Genomic DNA, 12,838 nt, shown 5'->3' with positions numbered 1-12,838 from the left:
TATGCAGAGCTAGCGTGCAAATATTAACTATTAAGCTAGCTAGTACCTATTCCATTTATGTGGCCTCGTCAAAGATGGAATCTTTGCTAACGTCAATTTATTCCAAGATCAGCATGCAGATGATGTAAGTTAGTGCTTCAAAGTCCCTGTGATAAGGTTAGCGATAAACTGAAGTCCAAACTGAACAGAACTACACTCTCTTCTACCATTGTCTTAAATATATTTAATGGTCTCGTTGCAAAAGCTAAATTGTTGCAAGGGAACTTTTATTTATTTTATTTCACCTTTATTTAACCCGGGTAGCAAAGATTATAGCAAACACCACTGAAACAGAATTGGTGCTCGCTAGCTTTGCAAATTCAGCTATTGTTGGAAGCCAGCCAATATGAAACAAACTATTAAAATTACAAAAGGTTGCAGCATATGTTGTGTAAATGGTGAACTCATACAGCTGTCAACTCTTGTCATTTTAATCCGTTTCACAATTGCTAGCTACCTTTTAGATCGAAGCCCAAATAGAATGATAAAAGATAAGATGATAGAAGCCCATCTCCTACTGTAAATAACCTACACACTGTGTGTGTGTGTGTAGCCAGCCAGCCAGGTAGAAAAATGGCAGAAAAATAAAAGACGGACATCAGAGTATTTTTCAGTACACCAAAACGCAAAGTAAGAACCCTAGTAGCCTAATATCTCAGACTAGTTGATAAAATGTTCATAAGAAAGAAATTAAATTCTAATGGAAATGTTTCACAATGATGTCATTAGGCAGAGCAGGCAACAGATGGCACACAAACAGCAGAGTTGGGGACAGATATGCAGTGACAGACTCGCAGAGACAGGGAGTCTCAGGTAAGTTTGTTGAGTCTTTGTTTGGCAACATTATGAAAGGTTCTCAATTTTTTTTACTTGTAAAATAGGAACATAATTGGAAAATGCCATGGATACCCCCACTCTCAACTTAAACTGGTGACTGAACTAAGATTTGTTAAAGGCAATGGTATTGCTGTTGTGATTAGTTGTGTAGTTTTGGGTACCTGTAGTTAGGAGTACGGCAAGCACCTTATTTCTTTGGTTCCTCAATATACATTTACCATATTACAATGTAGGCTATGTGTTACAGCACTACTTTTGGTGTCCCCCCCAGGAATTGCTCTTGAGAAAATTTCATGTAATTGTCCCCTCCAAAGTTGATATCAGATTTTCGCCCCTGGTGCAGAGGATCCCTGGTTCGAGCCCAGGTAGGGGTGAGGAGAGTGAGTGAAGGAAGACTATTACATGTGAGCTCGGCCAATATGTCAACAAGGCAGCAACGGGCATCGTAATTTGTCATGAAATAAATGTTTGAGTTTTCTAAATATTTTTAATTGGGAAGACGGAAAGCGTTTTTATCAAAAGCAATCACTTTTGCATAGATAAACACAGAATCCTACTAATTACTACACATGCTTAATTACGCCACTTTTGTTTTGAGACGATTTCGCCGTGGGCTTTGAACGGGGCACCTGGCTCACGTCCGGGAGGCAGCCCGGTTCTAAATCGAATGCAATCGGTTTCCAACCGAAACACGCCTACACGGGCGCCCGGGCGACTTTAATCGATCCCCTTCAACGTAACCAGAGAGTTCTGTTGTAACATGGACACACTTTTTTCACTGCATTTGTCCCGGTGGTCGGTGCTATATGTCACGGTGGGCTTAGATTTCAACAGCACACTGCATCGAGAACGAGCCGAGCACTCGGCCAAATCCGGATTGTGGACAAAATGTATTGAATTTACATTTTATTTAAATGTTGCATAATCTGAAAATTGGTAAAGCAAAACGAACCCTAAATCCCTGTAAAGCCTTTTGTATTTTTTTTTTTACAAATGTGTATAAAGTTTGTCTGTGTTGGTATACTGTTTCGTAAGATACTTTGTATATTGTGTTATGAGTTGTTAATGAAATAAAATGCCATATCGTGGAATATTTTTCAACACATCTAACTACAGTAATGGTTGTTACCATTTTATCATGGAGGTAAATTACAAAGATGAGGTAATGTCATCGCAGAATAATATATTTTTTTAAAACCTTTATTTAACTAGGCAAGTCAGTTAAGAACAAATTCTTATTTTTAATGACAGCCTAGGAACAGTGGATTAACTGCCTGATTCAGGGCCAGAACGACAGATTTTTACCTTGTCAACTCAGGGATTCGATCTGGCAACCTTTCGGTTACTAGTCCCATGCTCTAACACGGTTGGCAGGTAGCCTATTTCATACAGCCACAGAATAGAACGATTTTGTATTTGGATTTCGTATTGTTTAACCTACTAAACTAGGCATAATATTGTATACTGTGCTCAAAGTACATTTTGGTTTCAAAACTTTAAGTCCTACAAACACATTCTTAGTACTGTTAGAAAAGTAAAATTCATTAACAGTGCCAGAAACGATGTGACTGCTACAGAACCTGAGATACAGCAGGCCAAAACCCCCTGAAATGTACAGTTTTATTTTTTTCTTCGGAACACACAGTAAACATGTCCTTGGGCCAATCAGTGTAATTTTGTAAACGACGTCTCTCTATGGCATGAGCATCATTCACTCAACTTTCATCAAAATGTCTGCGATATCACGTGGGTTAGCTAGACTCATTTCCCTGAGCACGTGTGCCAAATTTCAGTACACAAGTCAAACAGATCAAGAGATGTAACATGTCTGTTGTAGCGCCACTGTGTGGTCGATGTTGTCTTGAAAGTGTTTTAAATGCGTACCAAACTGTGTTACAATGCGAATATCCGTAACTGATTTATATGTATTTATGTTCCTGCCCACGTGAATGTTTATTGGTACTAGTCTGGAAAATATTGCATTGAGACCTTTGTCCATAGATGCCACAGTTTCATGCAGATCGGTCATTCGGCACCAGAAGAGTAGTGTTTTTTACAAAATTGTAAACGGCAGAAAATCCATCAAGGCAAAGCTAAGGCAAACGTGTTCCTTGTGAGAGGGATCTATGTACCAACTTTCATGTTTTAGGTCAAACAAGGTGAGGGGTGTGACCTTTCAAAGTTAGCATTTCCAGTCTTTTAAAGCACCACCATCTGGCCAATCAGTGTCATTTTGTAAATGATGGATCTCTATGGAATGACAGATCATTCACCGGTGTTTCTTCAAAATCAGGCCTTTGCTGTCTGAGATATCCCATGTGACTAACGTATGAACAGACGGAGATCCACAGTCCCCTCCCCGATTTAATTGTGGGGGACAACTATAAAGTATAAACCCACCATAGTGATGTCAGTGAAGAAGTTGGGGACGGGTAACACATTTTAGGGAAAGATCCACCACAAAATCACAATTGTGCTGTCACACAAGTCAAAGGAGTCTTGAGACATTTTCCAGAGCTTTTTTCTGGATCCATACACCATGTATTAAAGAACAGAAAATACAAAATGTTTAAAACCAAAAGAAAAAAAAACAATTCAGTGTCTATGTACAATTCTTATAAACAATAAAGATTCTCTTAACATTTGATTGTTGATTGTCTATTTCTGGATACACGTTTTGCAGGTTTTATTCACAGAACTAGATTTTTTTTAATATATATATATATATATCTGCTATAATCACCCCCCTTAACTTCAAAACACAATACAAAATATAAAAGGAATTAGTTTAGTGCTTTCTTACACACAAAAGTCTCAATGAAATCACGAGATTTCAGCACAGGGTTGTAAAATCTAAATATTAATCTACTAGTCAATGGCCTTTACATTCAGACAGTATTTCCGAGTCTTTGTACAAACCACAGGATGAAAAATATATCCCTGCACTTCTGAAGCTAGAGAGCACCTGGACACACCCACTGCATCTGCACTTTGTATGATGGTGAGCAACAATAATTTGGTACATCTCCCTAGGCACTTGATGTATCTGTAAGTATTTGATGGGTATAAGCAATATGGTATACCATTTTTGGTTATATCTATCCAACCATACCAGATCTATGCAAGTACCTAAGGGATAGGGACAAGGGCTTGATTCTGGACTAGACCCATTTCTCAAGATAGACTACAGAAGCAATCCCTTTATCACCAAGACAAAGACAGCAATGTGAAAAGAAAATTATAAAAGAGAAACAAAATGGGATTTGTACGTATGATTGCAGACTTCAGAACACAAAATGCGACATTGAATAATATATTAATACATCTTAGGTAAAGCCTTTTTTTGTGGTACGTTTTCAAGAACTGTCACACAGCTAGCATGCATTGTCCCCCCAAAGTATCCAAACACAAAGTCCATCAGTAAAACGGAAGAACATGTAATGTCTGTACATATCTACACATTGCCTTTTTACAAGGAATAGAATTTAAAGTCTTTGTATCAACACAGATTCACAAGTTTAAGACGTCAATGAAGACATTTAAGGCTATTAGCTAATTATTTACATGAAACTGTGCACATTTGGGGAAACAATGCAAGGTGAACAAACAGCTGACTCCAATGTTTGCCATAGAAACAGTGACTAGATAACACCTACCAAGGTAAAACCAATGATCATATGCAAGAAACCCGACAGGACACACTCAGGATAGTGAATTATTGGATGGTACATCTTCATGTAAAAATCTATGGACTTCTGTGTCTGACATTCAGAATTAAATACCCCCAAAACTAACTATCCAACTCACAATGCATAGTTAAATTAAGTAAACACTATTACTGCACTCATTAACAGACAGTGATGACTCCACGACAATCAACAATTCACAATTAGTTAGTTCAGTCAAGAGAAATAGAAGTAGGCTGTTGTTAGACTGCAACTGGACATTAATTTATGGACCGGATAACAAAAGGCATCCTCCAGTCAGCACTGTGGAAGTTACAGAAAAGTGGCTTTAAATAAGGAAATAATACTTTAACAATCTTACGCAGGCTGTTTAAGTTTCAATATAGAGCAATACAATTTAGAATAATTTGTATTGCTCTTTTTTGCCAAGTGGTAAAGCGCAACAAACTCCATGATAAACATGCAAACAGCACAATTTGCCTGGGTTAAATAGATTTGTGTTGTGCCAAGAGTATAGGGTAGAAACTATATACATTACTGTAACTGAACACGACATCTCAAAGCAACACTAATACCAATCCAAAAAACGCTTTCCTTCACAATGTAAAATATTGCCATGATATAGGCTAATTTCTGGGGCAATAAGAGTGATTTTTTTTAAGGGCACGTTTCAGACAATCTGATGGACAGATAAAGCTGCTCGGCTTATTGGGGTGTTAGATTCAGCCTTAAAGTCTACATTTAAAAATGTTTAAAATGTCTTGACCTGTCACAACTCACGAGAATGAACAATGAGAAATGATCATATAATATACTGTTACAATTCTAGAACATTCTCCTCCGGTTTGGCCACTTTGGACTGTTAAGGTCTGAAAAAAAGCAGGTTGAGTACAAAATAAGCTTCCACAGGAGAAAAATTCTAAGGCGGAGAGGGAGGTTATAACGAGTTATAACCTACAACGCCTCGACAACGAGTGTTGTTGCATTAAATACAAACCCCAGGCTCATCTCAGACAAAATAACATTTGCCCAAGCCTGGATACTATAAGTACCTGTAAACACTGATATTCAATCAAAAGTACCACTTTAACAATGAACAAACTACATATGAAACCAGAACAAAGATGTTTTGGCAGCTGAATATGAGTGACAGGATAACTTGGGGGGGGGGGGGGGGGGGGGGGGGGCAAACAACTGTCTATCCGCAGCCTCGGGCCGGACCCCACTATACACAAACACGGACATTAAACATCTCAGGACCAGAGAAAATAAATGGCTATATAAACTCTTGAGAAATCAAGATTTTTAGTTCTATACGATAAAGACATCACTGATGTCATATTTCACAAATGAAATAAATGTATATTCGTATATATATAATTCTTAAATACAAATCTAATTCTCCAGTGAGTGAGTCTTATGTACACATGGCAGGGTGGTTTTAAAGGTGGAACTTTGGGGGCGGGGCGGAGGGAGGTCACTCTGACTGGAGCGCCGTGCTGTGCTGTGTGTGATGCCGTGTGTGTGCTCCCATAAGTCCGTTGGGCTCCCCGCCAAACTCCCAAAGTCTGTGACGGACACTGCCATCTTGGTGCCGGTGATACGGTGGTGTGTCATTTTCCGCCGCCCCTCAAAGTCCACTCCGAGGTTTCCCACAGAAACGTCGTTGATGAAGGAGTCGGGCAGTGCCAACTTGAGCCTCTTAGAGGGCCGCTCGCATTCCTTGGCCCCGCACACCCCACCCAGCTGGCCCAGGTCCGAGTGGTAGAAGCCAGCATCCAGCATGTTGAGACAGTTGGGGTCTCCTCCGTTGGATGGAAAGCCCAGGGGCTCGTCGTGGGCCAGGGACCCCCGGTGGAGGCTCTCCAGAGGGGGGAAACTGTACGAGTCCAGGCAGCTCACCTCCGCTGGGCTGCACACTGTGGCCACGCTGTTACTCAGGGCTGAGGGAGGGGAACACGTATATAAACTACTTGGTTATCTGTGGATTTCATATGCAATGTTTTTAGGACTTATGTAGATTATATAAATGTGTATTGTTGTGTATAATATGTGTACTGTAAGTTCATACTGAATACCAGATCTGAAGTTAGGCTTGTGAAAAATATAGTTACCCTGTCAAGGAAGATGGGGTCAGTTTGTGCTACATGCCGTGTGGAGCGTCTGAGACCCTGTTGACTAACCTGTGAGGTCGCTGGCAGTGATGGAGTTGAGCAGGCTGAGCTGCTGCTCTGTGGTGGGCTCCATCCTCACCCCTCCTCCACCTGAGCACACAGAGGAGGAGCTGTCTACTGCCAGGCCCTCCGCCTCGTCCACCAGCCGGTCCATCAGGTCCCTGCAGGCAGAGGGAAGACACACCAGGTTAACACGCACACTCAGCCATAGACGCATTCTCCTTTAATAACCATGAGCCACCCTTTTCATGTAGTTGCAAGCACAATAAAATAAAATAAAATCTGCAAACACAGGCTTTCATCATATTCAGAGGGAACTCTTGTCTACATACATTTGGCAATGAATTCAGACCTCAGTTACTACTGTTGAGCAGAATGAGCGATCACTTACGTTACACCAGGATAGCTGCTATACTTCTTCTTGCCAAAGCGGTTCTGCTGGACGAAGAAATCAAAGCGCTCAGACTTCTTCCACATGTAGTAAAAGGCCACACATTCAGCTACCGTCCGTGTCTTCACCTGATGAAGGGCAGAAATACACGATAAAGAGAAAAGTTCTACAACACAGGAAGTGTTGTGTCACAGGCTTTTAAAAGAAAGGCTAAATAAAAAGTGTCCATATCCTTACAGAAGCTATCAACATTATGATAATTTCTCCACCCTTTAATCAGTAACAGAGAGAGTCCCACCTTGTGTTTCTGTATGAGGTGAAAGTTCTTATCGTATATCTGTAGTGCATGTTCAAAGTTTCTGCATTCATCTTCAGACCACGGCGGGGATTCCTCTGTAAAAATCACAAGGAGTCATTTTCCCTCACAATAGAGTGACATTTATGAGTCTACTAATCATTCAAAATGGTAACTTACCCTTTGAGGATTTCACATTACTGCAATACCGCTCCAATGCTTTGTGGGTATTGTAGTTGCATTTCACAAGCTCATACAGAGCCTACAGGGAGACGACAGAGGAATAGGTGAACAACTTTAAGATGGCAGCAGGAGCATATCTAATGTTATGACATCCAGTGAGAAAGTGATGACTGACCTGCTCATTGTCTCTCACATGAGCTCCTGCCGTGTCACTTCTTGTCCTCTCGTCAGTTGCCCGTGACAACTCCTCACACAGGAAGTCCCTAACCTTACTCTCTGACAACACGTCCGGGGTCCATAGCAACTGGTCATCATCTTCATATACTGTACGAAAATGGCAGATGACAATCACAATGTTAGACACTATGCAATATTACACTTGGAAACACTTCTAAATATCTGACTGTCAAATGCAACTTTGACAATAGGTTTATGGGTTAACCTCGTAAGAAAGCCTCCACTCACCCTTCTCATCAACACCATAGTGACAGAGGTGAGTGGGGACCTCTGCTTGGTGCTGCGACCCCACCATTATTTCCTGTGAAATACAAACAGACTTACCCCTCAAAACAGAACATGCAGCACCATGTTTCCACCATCGGTCTATTTTAGGTTGAAGTCCAAATGCAGGTCTAGGTTCAGTTAACCAAAATAAGGTTACTAAACAACTGTAACCATTGGAAAGTAAAATAACTGACCTCCAATTAGTGCTTATGGGAAACCTAATCCCGTATCCACTTCAAATCAAGTCACTTTTAAAAGGACAGGATTCTTACCTTTCTGGAGTCCTCGGGGCTTGGCCCATCCTCCTCACACTCTGACTCCTTATCACCGTCGTAGATAGTGTTAGCTGACAATGCAAAGACAGAAAGGGCACGCCCCATTAAAATTCTTGCTGTACGAATGGTGTCCTGTGCTTATCAACTCATCACGTGACAAGATAAGGTCATATTAAAAGATGGTATGAATGTTTGGGAGGGGATAAATGCTGACAAAGCACAAGATAAATAAGTTAATGTGCTTTTGTTTATAATGAAACCTGCACTTGACGGTATTTTTGCCATTATTATGAGTTTTCAATGAAGCATACTGCTAGCTAAAATTGGGAAACATTAAGATGCACTATGCAGAATTCGCATTGACATTTTCTGGTTGCTAAAATTCTAATAGTTTGCCTAATTTCAATTTATGTGACAAAACAAGCAAGTATAGTGTTGAGAATCATTGTACCATCGAAACCACTGTGAAATATATTTTCCATAAGCAACAATATTGTATTTTCAGCTGTTTGAAGCTGGTGTACAAAACCGAAAGTAAAAGACGCAAAACTTAACAGGAAGCACAGAAATAGATCACATAGAACATATCTACCGTTTCTTAGACTTGCATTCAACGAGAATGACAAATAACAACAAAGATAAGCAATTTTTTTGGGGGGGGAAATAAAACATAATAAAAATTATGTTTGAATGACACTGAGGGGCAGTGTTTTTACAACTAATGCCGGTTTGCCTGAGGCTGATGCCATGCAGGTGTTTGTACACATGCATATACACACACACTCATTCAATAAACGCATACAAGAACACACACATACATGTAATAGTGCCAGACATGCACACAAACATATACAGTTGGCATTGCTGTTATGATTTTAGTTTTCCTTGATGTACTTTGTTTTAAATGTATTTATTTATTTAATACTTTTTTTGCATTGTTGTGTGCTGTTTTCTTCTGTCTTTCTTTTTTCTCATTAGTTCATTCTCTTGGTTGTTGGTGCATGGGGGGGGGCTTATTGGGGGTAGGGAATGGAATGAATTCTATTTTTCTTCTTGGGGAACTGTGGGGGGGATCTTGGAGGGTTTGGTTCACGTTTTTTGGCCTGGTGGGAGATCAGTCAACGTGCCCTTGAGCAGGGCATTGACCCTGGATGCTTCTGTGTGTCGCTCTGAATGGGAGTCTGTTGGATGACTGGTATGATGTAGTTGTTGTGCGGCTTCACTGCAAGTATATTGTATGTTTTGGATATTCAATGTAAAAAATAAAAAATACATACGATTTCTATGTGAATTTGGTTGGGTCACCCCCAAAAAGTTATATTGCAGCTTTAATAAATAAAATATTGCAGTTACTCATAACTTTCACACTATTAAGCACTATATGAATCTGCCCATTTGTGTTTTGTAATTGCGCTCTCTTGAGCTCTGACAATGTCTTATCCCCGAGGTGTCCTAATAAAGTTGCAATTGAAGTGAATTGCCTTACATCTGAGTGTTCTGGGGAAAAAGTCGGTGGCCTCGTGGGAAGTGACTGAAGGGGTGAGGTCATCAGCGGAGGACTGGGTCTCCTCCTCATAGTCTCCTGATAGCAGGTCTTTAGCAATCTCCTCCTGTGGAAGAACACAATCACCATTTATAACGTTAGAAGGTAACCTGCCAAGGATCAATTGACCCTAAAAATTCCATGTTTGTTTTGTTTTCATATCTGTCATAACCACACCTTGGAGGTAATACAAAAGACACGTATAACGTAATAATAGTTGGGATAGATGGCCTACTGATGATATAGCAAATACTGAAAACCTCTTTCAATATCCACAAATTTGTCTATACTGTACATGGTGACATGTCTTTAATATTCCCTTTACCAAATCTGATATTGGACTGAATTTTGCTCACCTTGTCCAAAGTCATGTCTGGCAGTTCATCCGTCAGCTCCCCAGAAGAGCTGTCCATGCTGGATCCTGCAGCCGTACTGACAGACGCCTCGTAGCGGTAGATGGCCAGCAGTTCCTCCAAGGGCATGTTCCCCTCCTGTTACAACAAAAATAAATCATATTAGACCATGTCTTTACAATCAAAATCAGGATATTTCATGTCTGCTATGTGAAGAATGGTTAGACGAAAAGTTCCATGACACAGTGTCTGTTTCCATAATAACATAGAATATAGTCATGTATACATTATGCTTCCCTCCTAGCCTATAACATTGTATTAATTGAAGTAGGGAAGTAAGTGGTAATTCAAGCATAAACATGACAACTACAATGCCTGTCTAAAAGAAAGGAAACAGTACATGAATTTATATTATTAGCCAACCTAGCTACAGATTGTAAGACCAGATAATGTGATTTAATTGTGATTTAATGGGAAAAAGATGTGTACCATTATACTGGTAGTTACAGGTGTGGATATTAAAAAACATTGTCAGAGATTTTTTCAACTAACCTGGTATTGGCGATACCATCTTCGTCCTCGATTCGTGGAAAAAGGAGTCTCATAAAATGTCTGTGTCCAGTTGCAGTGGGTCCGTTTGAATTCAGAAAATGCTGTTATTAAAAATAAAATATTTTGGTCCATGAAGTAATCCAACAATGTGTATGCCGCCATCTTGTCTATTTCAAGTCTTCTCACATTGATCGAGACTGGTCTGTCTGTCATGCAGCACTTTGGGGGTGGACACACCTGTCTCAATTAATGAGAGAAGACTTGAAATAGACAAGATGGCGACGTACACATTGTTGGATTACTTAATGAACAACATTATTTTAATATCAGAGCATTTTCTCAAATCAAATGGACCCCGTGCAACTGGATGCATCCATTTTACGAGACTCCTGTTTCCACCAATCGCTAATACAAGGTTAGTTAATCTCTGCTGATGTTTTGTATAGTCACACCTGTAACTACCAGTATAATGGTAAAAAAAGTTGGGTTAAATCACATTATCTGGTGTTACAATCTGTAGCCAACCAACCTTCTCTAGATCAGCTATCTCTGAGTTGAAGTTTTTCTCGCCCTCAAATGACTCTTCCTCCTCCAAAGTCCTCTCATCGTCATATTCATGAACTAGCATCTCGGCTGACGGATCGAAGTCATGATCTTCCGACGACAAAGAGCCAACTGTGGAGTGAAAACTATTTTAGAATGCAGTTTAAAGGCATCGTTACACAGACAACCGCAAATAAATGAAGATACTCTTGGCAAAACTGGCACTGCCACAGCTTGTCAATACCAATGGTGCACCCACAGCATAATTAAATGAATTACATAATTTACAAGAATTACTTTCTTAATAAAGATATTATACATGTATTTAGCTACATGGTATCAAAACATTAACTGAATATAAAATGGACATTTCATATTAATAATTTCACAAAAATAATTCCGACATTACCTGGGCTCGAACCCCCGAAGGAAGCCTGTTTAGAAGAACAAAAATATAATAGCACCAATTAAGCAAGTTTGAATCTGTGAATATTACTGTTACACGTTTGAAAATGTTCGTTCAAACAAACATTTATTTTTACAGCAGACATTGTCAATAATATCACCAGGATAAATAAATAAACAGAGCTGCATTTTTCCGCAATCTGAAAACACATACCGAACGCACAGCGGTTTATTTAATGTTATAGAATTGGAATATTAAGTAGCAATATAACATTTGGATGTGGCACGCAAAATAACATCAAGGCCCCTATATCCAGTTGTGTGCACTGCCAATGCTCTGAAATTAGCGTTAAAGCTAACCTTATTGACAATAAAAAAAATATATTGTTTAGCCTCTGTACACGGGAACCTAAAACTGTGAACAATTCACCAGTTATAGGCGATGTTTTTGTTTTTACACAAGAACCGAAAAACACAATCGCAATTAATTGCAAATCAAGTCTATTTATTTTTCTTCCCACATCAAATTGGCGTTTGAGTCTGCCCAGTAGATGTTAGCAAAGCAGCTGAGAGCGAACAGGCCTTGTCGTGAAGGATCGGTGTATACATTCAAACATATTTTAGAGGGATATTTGCGGCAGTGTTGACACAAAACCACAAATATAGAACAAAAACAACTTAATCTATGCAATCGATTACATTTAAATAGAATGTTAGCAACACAAATTTTCTAAACATCGATTTAAAATCCGATGCTTGTCCCTGTTTTCCCTCTTACCTCCGCCATGTTGGTACCTTTAGCTCGTTCCAGCTCAGTACCCGGATAGAGTCTCTGAACCAATCAGAGATCCAGGTAACAGTAGTCGTGACGTCTTTCAAACTAAAGACTGGTAATCAAACTACAGTCAAAATCTAGCCAGGAATGTTAGTGTAAAAAAATGACTGGGATAAAAATGTACTGATTGGCAAACGTTCAATTGGTTTGTATTAATTTGAGACCTGTCAGAAACCCCTATCCAAGCAGATACTGTTGAATAACTTCTGAAATTACTATTCAT

At 39.6% G+C, this 12,838-nt stretch overlaps 1 protein-coding gene across 1 annotated transcript; it reads right to left on the bottom strand.

Moving 5' to 3' along the window:
* Positions 1–5,738: 5,738 nt before the first annotated feature.
* Positions 5,739–12,626, bottom strand: LOC115200259 (mesoderm induction early response protein 3). Its single transcript, XM_075074293.1, is given in 14 exon segments — positions 5,739–6,122; positions 6,125–6,505; positions 6,746–6,897; positions 7,128–7,255; positions 7,426–7,520; positions 7,603–7,684; positions 7,781–7,929; positions 8,071–8,143; positions 8,382–8,455; positions 9,871–9,994; positions 10,284–10,418; positions 11,362–11,507; positions 11,785–11,809; positions 12,559–12,626. Coding segments are annotated over 14 exon segments (1,656 nt in total). The 5' UTR covers positions 12,568–12,626; the 3' UTR covers positions 5,739–6,039.
* Positions 12,627–12,838: the final 212 nt, after the last annotated feature.

The sequence above is a fragment of the Salmo trutta genome, chromosome 9 (genome assembly GCF_901001165.1).
Source record: "Salmo trutta chromosome 9, fSalTru1.1, whole genome shotgun sequence".
Lineage (NCBI taxonomy): Eukaryota > Metazoa > Chordata > Actinopteri > Salmoniformes > Salmonidae > Salmo > Salmo trutta.
Note: the sequence above shows the minus strand (reverse complement) of the source record. Positions and strands in the feature narration are given on the sequence as shown.